Below are 17,410 nucleotides of genomic sequence, written 5' to 3'. Positions count from 1 at the left end.
GTCATGGTTAATTCATAAATATAAAAGATAACCATATGTTAATGTGAACAAATCAAGCCCTATGCATGATGAATGGTGATGCTAGAAATAATCAGAATGAATATAAAATACATCCTTTTCCCTCTCTGCAAACAGTTGCCTTACTTAGCCTCTCAGCATCACCAACACTATACAGGAATGTACCGCTAGCAAAGATTCTCAGTGCAATACAGACTGACTGCACAGTGGTCAGAGACTGGCTGCGGCATGTGATCTTTATAATGTATGGTTCCAGCAAACTCTATAGATACACTATGCTTTGCCTGCTGAACCGGTACCTCTCCCACAGATAGGAGTCCGTCTGTATCAGTGGGTTGGTCCTGTCCTGGAAGACCCTTGGGGCTGGTGGTGGTTGGAAGGCCCTCTGATCAATGTGGGCCTCCTCATCAACAGGATCCTCGATGAAGGGACATGCCATTATTTCCTAATTTACTCTCTCTTGCTCTGTCTCTGTGTCTCTCTGGGTGTGTCCCTCTCCTTCTCTTGGATGCACTCCTTATACGGCCGTTGTCAGTTGACCTTAACTGGCTGTGAATTTGCACAAGTTTATGATACTTAAAGGTTTTGTCCAGCGAGATAGTCTTCACATCTGAACACCTTTCATACCGCATTTGAAGCTTAAATGTGATCGCCAGAAGTAAAAAGCTAACGTTAGGCTTTAACGGACTACATGACTACTCCACGGTCGCATGACTCTTGACGTCACCGCCACTAAGCTTTCAACTGATTTCGGCTGCTTTATTTTAAAAACATTGTATAATGGGGAAATCAGACTGTTTAAGCTAAATAAGAAGCTGTAATGGCGGACTGCCAGCACTCTCGTCTGTTTGGGGGTGATGACATTTAATGTCCCCGACAGGGTTTGTAGTCGTATTGAGCAACTTGTTAGCAACCGCCTTTTTTATGACACGTAAAAGCTTCAGAATTCACAAGTAGGGTATTTACTGACGTGTTTTATGTCGTAGAACAAAACCTGAAACTCGCTTAAGCTTTTGTTAACCACAGACCTTATTTGAGGCATTTTACCAAAATCTCATTCAAAAAACGTATTGACTTTAGACGAGAGAACCGGAAGTGCTAAACGCGCTAACGGAGTTTGGGCTTACTGGCACACTCTATTGTATTGTTATAAGTGTTTTTTAATTATCTTATTTTTATTACATTTTAATTTGTTTTTTAATACTTCATGCTTTTTGGTTAATTATGTTAAATATTTTATGATCTACATATTATTTTATCATTACATGACAGTTGTGAGTGTGTAAAAGCACTAGCAGAACTGTCTTTTAGGTGTCTGTTCTTGACTACTGAACATTTTTTGATCACAGATGAAACTAATCCTCACCTTAATCCTGCTACAGCCAGGATGGAACAGAAACTGGAGTTTAGCTCGATGTATCAGGCTTAGCCAGAATGGTTTCCGTGGTTACCGATGTGAGGCTAATCTTAGCCACTTTGATGGAACAGAACTCTGGCTCACATTAGCCAGACTTGGCCATTTAAGCCTGGATTTGTCTTTAGTCTTCTTGATGGAATACCCCTCTGGTCTCTGATGTCTGGTTTAGATTGTGATGTGGAGAATGCTATTGCGTGCGCAGCGATGGATCTTTGGGAACAGGTGGAGAACGTGCAAGCGCGGCAGCGCCAATGGCGAACATGATTCCTGACCCTTGAGGATGGAGGATTGATCCGGAGTTGGAGAGAGTTTGTGGGGCAGGTGGAATGGAGGACAGGGTTTTCCTTGCATAGAAAATATTTTGGTGGCCGCCAAAGCCGCTGTAGCCCTGCGCCAATGGAAAATCCCCTCCGCCAAAGAGGGGTGTGGGAGCGGGGAAGAGAGGAAATATCTCAAGATTTTAATATATATTGATATATTTTGTGGTGGCAAAACTACTATTTAATGAACAGTTTAAAGAAAAAGTCTTCACACGTCGGCTGTCTTTCTTGAGTATTAATAAGCATTCATGAATGGAGACACTCACACATATACAACCGCATGAACAGTCAGTCAGTGAATGAGTGCCAAGCAAGTCCTCTCGCCCTGCTATCTTTATTGTTCCCATAACACATGCACATCAACAGTCAAAATATGTGGCGCCTTGACATTCCTAAAACACAACATCTCTCAAGACTAACAAGGACACTTGGTGTCTGAGCTTCCCTGGCTCATAACCTTGGTGTCTCACTGCCGTCACAGTAGGGGTTAAATGAGCACCACACATCATACATCATAGCAATACCAAATACCACACATTATAGGTCAAACATGGTTAAAAACAGAATTTTCCCATCACAATTTCTAAACGCGATATTACACAGGACAGTATCGCTTCTATCAATGTAGGCCTGGGCCTCCCCTCTCCCTGTGCCCCTGTCTCACACACACACACAACCTCTCTGCTCTGCCTCCCTGGCTCTGTCAACAGCGCCATAAAGTGCGAGGTGTGTGTCATATATGTGCTGCCCAGACCACAAAGCTGTTTACTGATACTGTTAAAATTGTAACACAGTGTATTTACACAGTGTATTCAGATTAATTACTGTGTGTATTTTTGTCATGCAGGAAAGGGATTTTTTTTTTTTTATTCATGGAGCATTTTTTCATATATGCAGACAGTTTTTTTGTTCAGTTTGTTTTAAACATTTTGATATTGTGCAGAGTGACCTCTGTTAATAAAGGTGCCTGTGTGACATTTGGCACGTGGCTTAAAAAAAATTAAACTAACAGGGATGCTATGCCGTAATGCTTTGTGGGAAACCCCAATTACATCACAAAAAAAATATCGATATATATTGAGTATCGCCATTCAGCTAAAAAATATCGAGATATGACTATTAGTCCATATCACCCAGCCCTAGCTGACGGTGATCTGTAAATGCTGCGGGAATGATATGACTCCAGGATAATCGCCTTCAGGTGGATTTTGTCTGGATCAGAAGGATTGTTCTGCAGCTCTGGATCCGTGGTGAGTTGATTAATTGATACAATAAAAACTAGAGTTTGTCTTACTTTTAGATTGAAGTAAGCCTGTGGTTACACGTGAAGTGCACGTCAGTCGATGTGAGAAATGTGTCAAAGGGAAAGAGAATGCATCAGGTGTGCTTTTACTGTTGGGCGGAAATGGGATGTGTTTGAGGCGTGGTCTTCGTTCCTGAACCGAGTGAAAAAACTACATTCAGTCAGTCTGACACCAGCCAGAAGAGCAGACACTCAACATGGCTGTTAACATCCCAGGAGTAATAGCAATGGTGTTTTTCTACCTGCTGGTACTTGGGACTGGCATCTGGGCTTCTTTCAAATCCAAAAGGGAAAAGAGGAGAAGTGGAGCCCCTGGAATGGAGATGACACTGCTGGGCAACCGCAGCATTAGCCTGGTGGTGGGGATCTTCACAATGACAGGTGAGGAGAACACAGCTGACAAAAGTAGGATGGAAACTGTGAATTATAAAGTCAGGATTATTAAGGACATAAGATATCTTTAAACTTCTTTACTGGGTAGGATCACACTTTAGCTGAATGGCGATACTCGATATATAACAATATTTTTTCTGTGATGTAATTGGGGTTTCCCACAAAGCATTATGGCACAGCATCCCTGTTAGTTTAATTTTTTTCAGAGGCAAACCCTTAAAAAAACAAGGTCAGTTATAAGTTTAAGCCACGTGCCAAATGTCACACAGGCACCTTTATTAACAGAGGTCACTCTGCACAATATCAAAATGTTTAAAACAAACTGAACAAAAAAACTGTCTGCATATATGAAAAAATGCTCCTTGAATAAAAAAAAAAAAAATCCCTTTCTTGCATAACAAAAATACACACAGTAATTCATTTGAATACACTGTGTAAATACACTATGTTACAATTTTAACAGTATCAGTAAACTTTGTGGTCTGAGCAGCACGTATATGACACACTCCTCGCACTTTATGGCGCTGTTGTAAGTGGTGGAAGAGATTTGTCGTGCTCAGAACTTTATCCCCAATTTCTGTGGTCACAGAGCGAGGGAGGCAGAGCAGAGAGGTTGTGTGTGTGAGACAGGGACACAGGGAGAGGGAGAGGAGAAATAGGTATTCCATCAAGCGGGCTAAAGGCAAATCCAGGCTGAAATGGCCAAGTCTGGTTAATGTGAGCCAGAGTTCTGTTCCATCACAGTGGCTAAGATTAGCTTCACATCGGAAACCATGGAAACCATGGTTCTGGCTAAGCCTGATACATCTAAACTAAACTCCGGTTTCCGTTCCATCAACCTGAGCCACAGTTCTGTTCCATCAAGGTGGTTAACCTGTATCCCAGCCTAGTAACCATGGTAACTTGTGCTGCTAGGCAATCCTGGTCTCTAGCAGGAATAAGGTGAGGATTAGCTCCATCTATGATAAAAAAATGTTCAATAGACAAGAACAGACACCTTTCTTTTTTTTCCCTTTTTTTCCCCTTTATTGAACAATAAAGCGTTAACAAGCTGGTACACCACAAATGGGACAGTACAAAAAATACATACAAGACTCTAGAAAGTGTTGGTACAGATAAAAAGACAGGACAATAAAAAGAAGCAGCAGAGTTTAGTCAGAGGATGGGAAAAACATTTCATAATGAGCGATAAGTTTGATACTTTTACTGTTTTCAATTAAACGTAAGGATTTCATAGTGTAATCAGATTCTAAGAGGAAGGTTTTGAAATTGGGGCAAGATTTGGCAAATTTTTGTTTGTGAATGTAAAATTTAGCATGAAGGATTACAAAATTTAGTAAAAATTCAAAATCTTTTTTATTTTTGTTAGTGTAGTAGCAGATGATATCTCTTAATGTAAAGGAGTATTTGATATTGGCAGAGTTAAAAAAAAATGGAGATTAAGAGCTGACCAGAAAGCTTTTGTGATTCCACAATCAAAAAAATAAATGTAAAATAGTTTCAACACATTGGTTACAAAAAGAACATTAATCATTTATTTTGGTAAATTTGGCGATAAAACAATTAACAGGGTAAATTTTATGTAAAATTTTAAAGTGTTTCTTTAATTTTGTTAGAAATGCAGCATTTGTGGGGTAAAAGCCAGGTCCTTCGCCATCCAATGTCCACAATCTGAGAACTCCAAAAGAACTTCCCTCTAGGTACAGAATTGTTCTTTCTTGGAAATATTTGACGAATATGCTTATTATTACACTTTTTGTCCTTCAGTTCCAGTCCATTCAACATCAACAAAGGTTGAGCAGTTCTGTGTCCATTGAAAGTCAGATGATTTTTCACAGCATGAGACAACTCCTTTGGAATAGCCTGGATTACAGCATTAAATTCTTTGAAAGGAACAGGAAAATTATTCTTTTTTGTTTAATCTGTTTGATGAGAATGGCAATATGTATACATATGAACGAACTTTATGACTGTATATATCTCTTTGGTACCATTTAAATAAAAACAAAGATTTATTCCTTCTAAGTATATTACAGTTGTTCCAAAGGAAGGTTTTGTGTGGTGAAAAATTGTGGACAAAGGATAACTTCCAGGCTAAAAGGACTTGTTGATGGAATTTAGACAGAATGATTGATAATTTGTTGGGTAGAAAGTTGCACTTTAAAAGAAAGGATAGGCCCCCAGTTCGGTTAAAGATATGGTTCGGAATAAAGTACCAGATCGAGTCTCGATCCAACAAACATCTCCTTAGCCAATTGATTTTAAAGGTATTAACAACATCATCGAAGTTCAACACTTCAAGGCCTCCTTCATCTCTGTCATTTGAAAGAACTTCTTTTTTAATTTTTTGTGATCTATTTTTCCAAATAAAGTTTAAGAATATTTTATTAATTTGTGTGGCTGTCAGATTGTTTACAAATAGGGATAGGGTGGGATATACAAGGCATGACAGACCTTCTGCTTTAGATAGTAGAACTCTTCCGTACATCGAAAGGTCCCTTTGCAACCAAAGATTAAAAATTGAGGTTGTTTTTTTAATTATATTGGAAAAGTTGAGGTGCTGTCTGGTTATATAATTTTTCGTTATATAAATGCCCAGATATTTGACTGAATCTTTAACAGGAATGTTTTCAATTGAAGAGTATTCACAGTCATGTATGGATGAAATTTCACATTTCAGCATGTTTAATCTAAGGCCCGAGGCACTGGAGAACTGGTTGATCAAATTAATAGAAATAGATACTTGGTCCTTATCTCTTAAGAAAATAGTAGTATCGTCTGCCAATTGGGAAAGTTTTAATTCCTTGTCAAAAATCAAAATTCCTCCAAAGTTTATATCATTTTTAATGTGGACTGACAATAATTCGGTGACTAAAATAAATAAGAAGGGCGAGATGGAGCAGCCTTGCCGAACACCTCTGTTAATCTGAAATCTCTTAGAAGTACTCAAGTTAATAATCACTGAGCCGTTAATGTCGTTATAGAACATGGAGACAATATCAATGAACCTATTACCAAAGCCAAAAGTTTTGAGGGAGAGCAAGAGAAAGTTGTGTTTAATAGTGTCGAAGGCTTTATAAAAGTCTACTGCGTCCGAATAATCCAAAAGGTCTAATATAAGTCTAATATTGCAGCTAATGTGTCTATTTTTCATAAACCCAGTTTGAGTTTCACTAATAATGGTGTCTAAACCTTTTTTTAATCGGTTAGCATACGATAAAGCAAGAATTTTGTAGTCAATAGTTAAGAGCGTAATTGGTCACCAATTTTCTGTGATTGTGGAATCTTTTTCAGGTTTAGGTATAAGGGAAATTATGCCTTGTTTCATAGATGGAGTCATTTCGCCTTGAGTGATACATTCCTTATACATGCCTGATAAAGGGACTTGAATGAGATTCCAAAAATGGGTGTAAAATTCAACGGATAAACCGTCAACTCCAGGCGACAAGTACAGACATCTAAAAGACAATTCTGCCAGTGCTTTTACACACTCACAGCTGTCATGTAATGATAAATTAATATGTAGATCATAAAATATATAACATAATTAATCAAAAAACATTAACTATTAAAAAACAAATTAAAATGTAATAAAAATAAGATAATTAAAAAACACTTACAACAATAAAGCCAAAAGCAAACTAATAAAAACAAAACTATAATAAAATGAAACTGAGGCATTAAAAAAAGATTGTATATGTACACCAAACCACATGAATATGTGATTGCCCTCCCATCCCCACCCACTCTGTTTCAAATTGGCTCGCAAATTCACAGCCAATTAAGGCCAACTGAAAACGCATCCAAGAGAAGGAGAGGGACACACCCAGAGAGACACAGAGACAGAGCAAGCAGGATGTGCTTATATTTTATCTTGACCTGCTGCCATGTTCTCCTCTGGCTACTGAGATTGCTTCTGTTGAGACATAACAGTGAGGGATGAAGATGGGACACACACCGTTGTGGTTTGTCTGTTCCTCATCTTATAGCACATTTCATACATTTAAGGGGATTTTCCTTATTTTGATATAATAAGGGATAGAGCTTACAGTTGACTCCCAAATGATGAGAAATAGATAATTGATTCACTATCACCTGCATTCACTTAATAGGTTTCCTCATCTCCACTGAATTGATGGATTTGCTAAATGTCATTTTCTACAATCAATAGATAAATGTCATGTGATTATTTCCTATAAACTGATCATTTCGGAAATGTCATAATCTACAATCAATTATGTGACAAATGCGACGATTCACTAAAATAGTTTGATTAAATGCATCATGTGACATTTACATTTAGCCTGTCGGCAATATTCCGCCACCTCCCTTAATTGCTGCAGTACTGCCTTTTTCGTAATCATGTTCTTATAGTCCTCATACACTTCCATAAGGAGCGATTGCTCCGCCGCAGAAAAAGCCTCTGCTCACTCCTTTCCTTTGCTTTTTGACATTTTGCAACATTTTCGGCACTTGACTAGTGTGGGCTTTTTATTTTCCCTGGGCGCGTGCATGAGTTGAGGCTTAACAGGTGAGGCTTGAATTAGCGTCAGTTTGACCCAGCTGATTTCACTTGATGGAATGACCATGAAGCATCCCGTGTTGGTTGAACTGCTCCTGGATTTACAGGCGACAAGAACTTTTTCTTCTTCTTTATTTTATCTCGTAATTATGAGATCCTGATCTCATAATTACGAGATATGGTGTCTAATTTTTTTTTATCCAGTGAATGCAATGTGCTTCCGTAAAGCCACTCATCAGCATGGTAACATTCTAGACTTAGGGGTAAACACTGACAGTGTTTCAGTATCTCTGACCATCACTGTGTGTTTTTTGGTGCCAAACTACAATCAGCAAAGACTAAAGGTGAAGTTCTGGTTCAAAAGAGATTTCTAGATGGCAAGGCTGAGGCTGAGTTCTTTAACATAATGAGTCAGTAATCATTTGAGTCTTCATCTTCTGCTTTAAATACTGTTGTTCCACTAAAGGTTAAAGAAAGGATGACAGACAGAATTTCCTTATAGTTAAACAATAACAGTGTTGAAGAGACTAAGAGAATCTGAAGAAAACTAAGCTCACAGTTCACTGTAATATATACAAAGAAGCCATGACTGCCATAATAATACAGTTTATTATTATTATCATTATTATCCTCTGTCCAAAAAGCTGCTGTTTGTCCACTACATTACTTGCTGTGTGTTTATTCATCCTCTAGCTACGTGGATTGGGGGAGCCTTCATTGTTGGAACAGCTGAGATGGTGTACACACCCTCTATGGGACTAACCTGGGCGATCATGATGATTACTGCATACAGCTCATCTTTTATCATTGGTAAGAGTTTGAAATCACTGACAGGATACTGTATGTTTGTATGTGTAACAAAACAAACATAGCCTAACAATCTCTGATCTCAAAAGACAGGAATAGGTCATTAATAATGATGCTAAGGGATTTTCTAAGAGCAGTCTCACCGTTTTCATCTCACAACAACTGTAGAAATTGTGAGGGAATGTTGAAGACACATCAGAGGTGGTTTCACGTCAACATATTCATGACTGAGCAAGCTGCTGACATCACAACTTTGAAATATGTACAATTAAGGAAAGTTATAACCATGATTTGTTATTAATTCATTCATTTTCTGTAACTGCTTATCCTGTTGGAGGTCAAGGGGGAGCTGGAGCCTATCCCAGCTGACACTGGGCGAGAGGCAGGGTACACCCTGGACAGGTCCACCAGTCTATCACAGGGCTGACACATAGAGACAGACAACCATTCACACTCACATTGTCATTTCTGATTATTTTGAGTTGACTAAAATACCTTGAGTTGTGAAATATCAATTAAATATAATTATTATTATGCACATTTAATGACAATTTGATCCCCTTAATAGTTGTTACCGACACTAATGAAATAGTTTTTTAAAATTAGAATAATTTATCTATTGGTAAGAAATCATAATTGATCTTACATTGATGAATTTGTTTGACCATTGAACAGAAATATTCTTGTAGCAGACATTACCACTTTGTTTTACCAGTCTTTGCTTACAGAATTTAAAGATTACTTACTGAACCTCAGGTTGTTGTACAACTTCTGCTTTTTAAAATGTTGAAAAGCCAAAAAGAAATAAATATAAAACTTCATCTAGCTGTTGTATTTTTTCTGAAGTATTTTCTCCCTCGCTTGATTAATTGAATTTTTCTGATTGTGATGTCTTCTTTCCTCTTTCATGTGAAGCTGGCTTCGTGTTTGCAAAGCCACTGAGAGAAAGACACTGTGTGACGATGCTGGACCCTTTCCATGCCAAGTATGGAAAATCAGTTACAGCTGGACTAGCCATGGCTGCTCTTTTAATGGATCAACTGTGGGTTCCCACAATACTAATTGGTTTAGGTACAGTATACAGACGAGGAAGCGCGCACATCCAAAAATAAGGATCGGGTGCTGGACAGAAAAGTCAAAACGTGTAAGATAAAGGAAAAGAAGTCCGCACACCAAAAAATCTCCAAGGCCCTTCCTCAGACCATGGTCTGAGGAAGGGCCTTGTGCCCGAAACGTCACCCATCCATGTAGTGATTAAATTTTATTTGCATTGGAGCTTTTTTGGTGTGGGGACTTCTTTTCCTTTATCTTACAGTATATACAGACCTGTAAGCACCATACTTCCATGTAACAGTGTACACCATAAATGAATATCCATCCATCCATCCATCCATCCATTTTTTCTTTGGCAGGAGGAATTATGAGTGTGGTCCTGGATTTGTCCTACACTGTGTGCATCTGGATCTCCGCTGCCGTTGCCATTACCTACACACTGCTGGGAGGTCTCTACTCTGTGGCCTACACAGATATTATACAGCTTGTGCTCATATTCGTCAGCTTGGTAAGTTTGCTATACCTTAAGTTTTTATAGTGTCAGGCTATTTGTTTGAAGGAAACAGAAACCACTCTCACACAAGGCATCAAAAACTCCAAGGAATGTCTTTAACCCTATGGGCCCTAGGCATTTTTGGGGTATTTTTACTGCCTTTACTTCTAAGCTCATATCACAGTCATTATAAAGGCTACATACACATGCTATATCTGTTTGGTTTTTTTTCAGGACAATGTGGGCTAACCAGATTTGCCATCATTACATGTCCTTCTATGTGCCTGTATTTTATATTAATTGTTATATCAATGAAAAAAACAAATCTGTGTGACTAAATTCTTACATTTGTATATGTATCTCACCATAGCAAGTTGTAAAATGACATATTCTGCCATATATGAAGAGGGGAGACTCTCTGGAATCTGGCAATATAAGAACCATGATGGTGGGACATTCTGTCACTTCACAGCTGTCCAAAGCATGTGGTTTGTGCCAGGCGGACATGATTGCCAGTATTTTTTCATTATTGCAAGAAATTCCATTGACTCATTCACAAGTCAAAAATGTGTTTTATCTGAAAGAAACATACAATATTTACATCTAAGATCACAGAAAAATAGTCAACCAAGTGCAGTGATGTCCTCCAAGATAATATTTGCCAATTTGCAGTAAACAAAGTTTATTGTTGTTTTTCAGTTTTAGTTATATATTGGGGGGGCATTTTGGGCATTGGGTGGGGGGACACATGTCCCCCTCAATGTACATGGTGACTAAGGCCCTGTCAGCATGCATAATTAGGCTACAGTTGTCTGGGTGTGCAAAGGTGAAGTGCGCTTGTCTTGTCATACAAAGTTTGATGGAGTGTCAACTGGACAATATGGAGATATTTCCATCTTGAAAGCCGGACTACAAATGTAGATAGACAGGGAGAAACACACGCAGCCTGAGACATGGTAAGATACGATATTCCTCACTATATGAAGTGACTGATAACAAGATATGTATAATGGGTTGTAAAGAAATTCGTCAGGTTTTTATTTTGTAGACGATTAATCTGGATTTATAGCATGATGGGATGACAGCACAATCGTGTGTGGTATCACTGGAAAGCTCTGCTCCTGCACTTTCATGTGATATGCGTGGCATTTCTGTGCGAGCCTGCATTCCCGAGTAATCCATCCAAGAGTAATGTGTGTGCAAAGCTGTATGAAAGCTCTGTTATACATAATTTTAGTGTAACTTTATCTTTTCTTTTTCGCTGTGAAAACATTGGACTACCGACAAGTGCTTGGCCTTGTCGCAAAGCTACAATTCCGCCGTTTCACGTGATATGCGTGGCTTCTCTATTTAGTAAAAATCAATACAGAAGAACAGGTGTGAATTTGGACGCACTATGCGTTGTTCGGGCCCATAGGGTTTAAAGGGGCAATAAGCGAAATCGTTTCACCGCTAGGTTTGCTGTTGTGCACTGCCTGTAGAGCAAAACAAAGTGTGTCATGAGTCACACCTTCCTCTACCTCTGCTCTCCAACCCCCCCCACTCGCCTCGCCAAGCACCGCAGCACCTCCATGGACTATCACATCCAGACGGTCCCCGTGTTTCTTCCGCAGACTCTGCTTCATTCAGCTTCACTCAGCTGCCCGATATACCCGCTGCTTCTTCCCACATTAACCTGAATAACAAACCAGGGCTCGGTGCTCCGGTTGGATCCAAACGGAGAGCCGCTAGCTGGGAAGCTAGCGGAGGCTAACTGGCTGTGCTGGCAGCTGAGTGAAGTGGAGCATGAGGAGGAAGCACCGGTTAGCCCCCGCTTTCACTGCACGCAGATTCACTCGCCACAGGGGCGAGGAAATAAAACCTAAACAGCCAACTTAGTTTGGCTTAGTTTAGCAGTTAGCGATGTCTTTCACTCATTCTCTGTCTCTGCTATGTTTAGCTATTACCCTGCTTTCCTGTTAGCGTTAGCACTACTCGGCTGCCACGCTAACACTCCAACTGAGCCGGGAGCCCGGGAGCCCGCCAGGCTCACGTTCTCACGGAGAAATGTTAGCATGGCAGCCAACTAGTGCTAACGTCCCTATGCTTCTCCGCCAGGCTCAGTGAGCCGGAGCCGAGAAGCGCTGGGGCGTTAGCGTTAGCACTAGTCGGCTGCCATGCTAACGTTCCGGGAGCCTGCTTAAGCGCAGGGACGTTAGCATTAGCACTAGTCGGCTGCCATGCTAACGTTCCAACTCTTCTCCGTGAGACAGGCTCACGGGCTCACGGAGAACAGAGAAGAGAGGAATGTTGGCGTTAACTCCCAGAGTTAGCACTAGAGCTACTACGGCTATTGGAGTAGCTTGCAGCTATGGAGCGCTTCTACCAGCTCTTCTAGTCACTGAGCCTCGCCTCCATTTCAGCAAATATATTACATTTATTACAGGTACCATCATCATTGAAGTAGGCAGGGGAATAGCTAACTTTAAACACAGCCGGCCAGGCTGCCCGCCGGGCTACATTTTACAATGCTAATTGCAAATGTTAGCTGGGCTGCCGGGCTACTCACCTAACACAACCATAACGCCTGACCCATTGCTGGGACCGAGCCGCTAATTACTCAAGCTCCGGACATTAACCCATGCTACGATTGTAACATTAAATTTAATTGAATCGACATAGCGACATGTGCTTAACATTACTGTAACACTAATTAAAACAGACATTTGACTTTATGTTGTACCTGTCCAGGAGAAGAAGAGCTAGCCCTGAGTCAGATTGTAGCCCCTTTAGCTTTCTTTATCCGACAACTTCTTTGCCAACAACCATTGTTTCTTTAGAGGTAATTTCAGATCCTGGTCGTCTTCAGGTGGACGTTCCGCTCTCTGCCATTTCACATGAACGTACATGAACGCGCAGCCGGACCGGCTTGTAAACAAGGGGCTGGAGATCAACACAGAGAGAGGGTGTGTGAGGTCATGCTATACTCCAGATGAAATTACACCTCTAGTTCTTCATATAGCAATTTTTTAATTCCTTCAATCTAGAAATGATGAATTTCACTTATTGCTCCTTTAAGCATTGTGTGTGTTGGGGCATCAGTGGCTTAGTGGTAGAGCAGGCGCCCCATGTACAAGGCTGTTGCCACAGTGGCCCGGGTTTGAGTCCAGCCTGTGACCCTTTGCTGCATGTCATCCCCTCTCTCTCCACCTTTCACACTTAACTGTCCTATCAATTAAAGGCAAAAACACCCCCCCCCCCCAAAAAAAAATCTTTAAAAAATCATTGTGTATGTTCATCATCTCTGTTTGTATTTGTCTCTGCAGTGGATCTGTGTACCCTTTGTTATGATGAACCCATACTCTTTGGACATTGGACAGACACTGACAAACAACACCTTACATGCTCCCTGGATTGGTACACTGGGGCTGAAAAGGACCTGGATAATGATTGATAATTTCTTATTCTTTGTAAGGAAACAAAAATACGACCTGTACAAAATGCACTTGACTCCAGTCGTGATACATATCTTCTGACATGATATATATATATGATATCTGAATGATGATAAATAACATAAATATTCTCACAGTGGACTGTTTTCATTTTAAATAAAGAATAAGATGGAGCCTCTGTTGTAGGCACAGGCTTTTATCTGAAACAATATGTCTGTAAATGTCAAGGTAAGACTAACTAACTGTAGCTGCTAATTTGAAGTTTCATCTGAAAGGATGCTTCACTTCTGACAGCAGGCAGACATTTTGCAGCTTTTACCCCATGAGGATAACACATCAGTGATTAAATCAAACAAATAACTGTTCTACTTTTAAGGCACTGGGGAGTATTGGATATCAGTGCCTCCACCAGAGGACCTTGTCGGCATCTTCCACATCCACAGCCAAGATCACTTGCTTTATTGCTGCTGTCATCTTACCTACATTTGGGATACCTCCTATACTGCTTGGGGCAGCTGCTGCATCCACAGGTATGTACAGTTTCTACATATTTGGGTAAACTGGGGAAACAAAAAAGAATGTCATTATGCACCTGTATTCATGAAAGAACAATCCCTGTAAATCCCTGTAAAGAGTTAAGTCACAGAAACTAAGAAACACCCACATCTTAACTTCGCATAACTTGCTCATCAAGCCTGAGGCATTTAGTAACCAGACACAGCAAATGGTGGGTTTTGAAACCAAGGTTGTACAATTACCATTTGAAATAAAGGGCTGGGTGTTGTAAACATCTCCTGTAATTTCCATAAAAGTAGAATAGTGGGAGTGGAGATAACAACATTTCTAATGGATCACCATATCACACTGCTGCTTTCATCATTGAGCAGGGTTCCTACGCAAGTATGGAAATAAATTTGATCAATTTCCAGGTATTAAAAAGTATGGAAAATGAAAAATAAAATATGGAAAAATATGTTTCCAGACAATTACCACTGTTCTAAAATATTGTTTTCTAAAATAGAAAATTAGGTATTTCCAAAAATAATTTAATCAATCCGGATCATGTTTTATGCCGGGCCAAGCACAGTTTGTGTGAGAGCAAACGTCTCAGAAAACATACCGCCCCTTTTACCTGATTGACAAGTGGTATGTCCAGTCCGCTGCCCCATGACCCTCCTCCAGCCCCCCAGGTATCAAGTTTCACTCCAACACTGCACCTTCAACAAGAAGACGAGTTTCACGTGGTTCACAATGGGTAGATGCAAGTTTTTGGATGGATGGTTGGCCAAGGAGTCCCAATTCACACACAGAGCTAGGTGCAAGCTTTGTGTGAAATCGTTTGACATTGTCAGTATGGGGGAGAAGGTGATTCTGAGCCACACGAAAGGAAAAACACAGACATCTCGTTACTGCATCACTTGCACCCAGAGTCCCAACTTGTTTGCCTCAGCCCAGACATTGAACTTACCTGAGTTTTTATTTGCATGCCATTATGGTACTTGGCTACAATCGCCTATTAAGAATAATTAAATATGATGTGAAATATGATACACTGATATATTTACTCAGATGTTGCATATTCTCTGAAAAAACAACAACCATGCAGAGAAGTCTGGAAATTAGGGTATGGAAAAGTATGGAATTTTGAAATTCCAAATGTGTAGGAACCCTGATTAAGCCAGATGCCAAAATATTTCTGTTCCGCAATCTTCCAAATATTGAACCATTTATTCATTTATTTATTTGGATCCCCATTAGCCACAACCAGGGTAGCAACTACTCTTCCTGGAGTCCACACAATTAAACATTACGTAATAATAAAAAACTAAAAATCCTAGGAAAGGACAACAAAAGAAAACAAAACAGTGAATCCACAACAAGAGAACTACTAATGCCAATAATTACAACAATGACAACAAGTACCATCACTTTCACTAAATAGTCAGTAAAACATTTGCTACAGCTCAAATGATATGCAAATTGATGTAATCTATATCTATGGATGACAAAACAGTGAATTTGTTGTTTTTGCATGAGGCTTAAAAAAGAGTTACACCTTCTAAATGTCTAAATAGACAGAATCAGCAACACAATATAAAATATTATTTTCTATATGAAGATTAATATCAAGCACAAGAGAGACAAAACAGTAGGTCATTTGTAAAAAGAAGAGGGCCCAAAGTGGATCCCTGTGGCACACCCTTGGTATCAGCAAGAATACACAAGTTATGAGCATCCATATTTCTCCATATTTCTCATCACGGATTGCTTATTTTACAACTTAGTATGTACAGTAGAGTCTTCTCAAAATCCCTCAAACAAATAATGTGACCATTTTTCAGTGTTTACTTTTTTTGTGTCCATGCCTCAGACTGGAACCTGACCTCCTATGGTTCTCCATCTCCATATGAACGTGGGGAATCAGTTCTAGTTCTTCCCATCACCCTGCAGCACCTCGCCCCATGGTTCGTCTCCATTATTGGTACTGGATGTGTGGCTGCTGCCGTGATGTCATCGGTTGACTCTGCGCTGCTTTCTGCATCTTCTTTGTTCACCTCAAACATATATAAGAACATTCTCAGGCCGCAGGTATAAAAAATACATATGTTCTTTCAGTTTGGTACATCACATCAAATAATTTTTTGATATATTGTTCACGTTTGATGTTTATTTTGAAAGAAAGGGAATGGAATGCAAGGGAGTATAAATGGAATAAAGTGGCATGAGACAGAAGCAAACTGGAAAGAAGAATTTATAAGATAAAGAAGCAGCGATAGACATTAAAACAGGACAGTCTTCATCATTTGCTGTTAATCTGTTTTTCTTCCTCTCTACTTTCTTCTTCAGGCATCAGACAGAGAGAGTCAGTGGGTGATCCGTGCGTCTGTGTTGGTAGTGGGCTTGGTTGGTACGTCACTGTCCAACCTGAAAAACAGCATGTTGGTGTTCTGGTTCACTGGTGCTGAATTGGCCTACATCGTAATCTTCCCTCAACTTGTCTGCATCCTCTTCTTCAACATTTCAAATGGTTATGGGGCTATGATGGGTTTGCTGGTAGGATTTGTGTTGAGACTGCTCAGTGGAGAGCCCTCACTAGGATTACCACCGGTCATACACTTCCCAGGATGCACTCTTGAGGACGGCGTTTATGTCCAGTACTCTCCAGTCAAGACCATCTCCATGCTGTCTGCCATTGCTGCCATCTTGTTGTTCTCCTATCTGGTTTCTGTGCTCTTCAACAAAGGACTGCTTCCTGAGAAGTGGGATGTGTTCAAAGTGAAAGTTCCGCAGTCACCACAACCACTGACACCAACAGATGCAGCCACAGAACATACTGAGAAGGAGAAATTGAATCGAAAAAACTTTCAAACTTTGGCATCAGAGCCACTGACTAGCACAAGCTTTTAGTTTCTTTTTGTACAGTCGTATGTTTTCTTGAAGCATAAAATACTGTGCACTAAATACTACTATATTGCTCATAGAACTCCAAAATAAAAATGTTTTGCACTCCTAAAATGATCCTTCTTTTTCTTAGTAGCTTTTGAGATGTACATTCATTTGACATGCACATTATGTTTTTTAAGGTCTAAGAAAGGTTTAACACTTTTTTTCTTTCTTTAAAGCCCCTACAAGGAACTTTCATTTTGAGT

The 17,410-nt window shown here is 39.8% G+C and overlaps 1 protein-coding gene across 1 annotated transcript; it reads left to right on the top strand.

Moving 5' to 3' along the window:
* The first annotated feature begins 3,255 nt into the window (after positions 1–3,255).
* LOC125903840 (high-affinity choline transporter 1-like) lies at positions 3,256–17,168 on the top strand. Its single transcript, XM_049601003.1, has 8 exons — positions 3,256–3,439; positions 8,667–8,783; positions 9,696–9,851; positions 10,193–10,341; positions 13,632–13,775; positions 14,137–14,290; positions 16,132–16,349; positions 16,608–17,168. Exons 1-8 carry the CDS (start codon positions 3,256–3,258, stop codon positions 17,166–17,168), a joined length of 1,683 nt encoding a protein of 560 aa, XP_049456960.1.
* Positions 17,169–17,410: the final 242 nt, after the last annotated feature.

Source organism: Epinephelus fuscoguttatus, linkage group LG16, assembly GCF_011397635.1.
Source record: "Epinephelus fuscoguttatus linkage group LG16, E.fuscoguttatus.final_Chr_v1".
In the NCBI taxonomy this organism is placed as follows: Eukaryota; Metazoa; Chordata; class Actinopteri; order Perciformes; family Serranidae; genus Epinephelus; species Epinephelus fuscoguttatus.
Note: the sequence above shows the minus strand (reverse complement) of the source record. Positions and strands in the feature narration are given on the sequence as shown.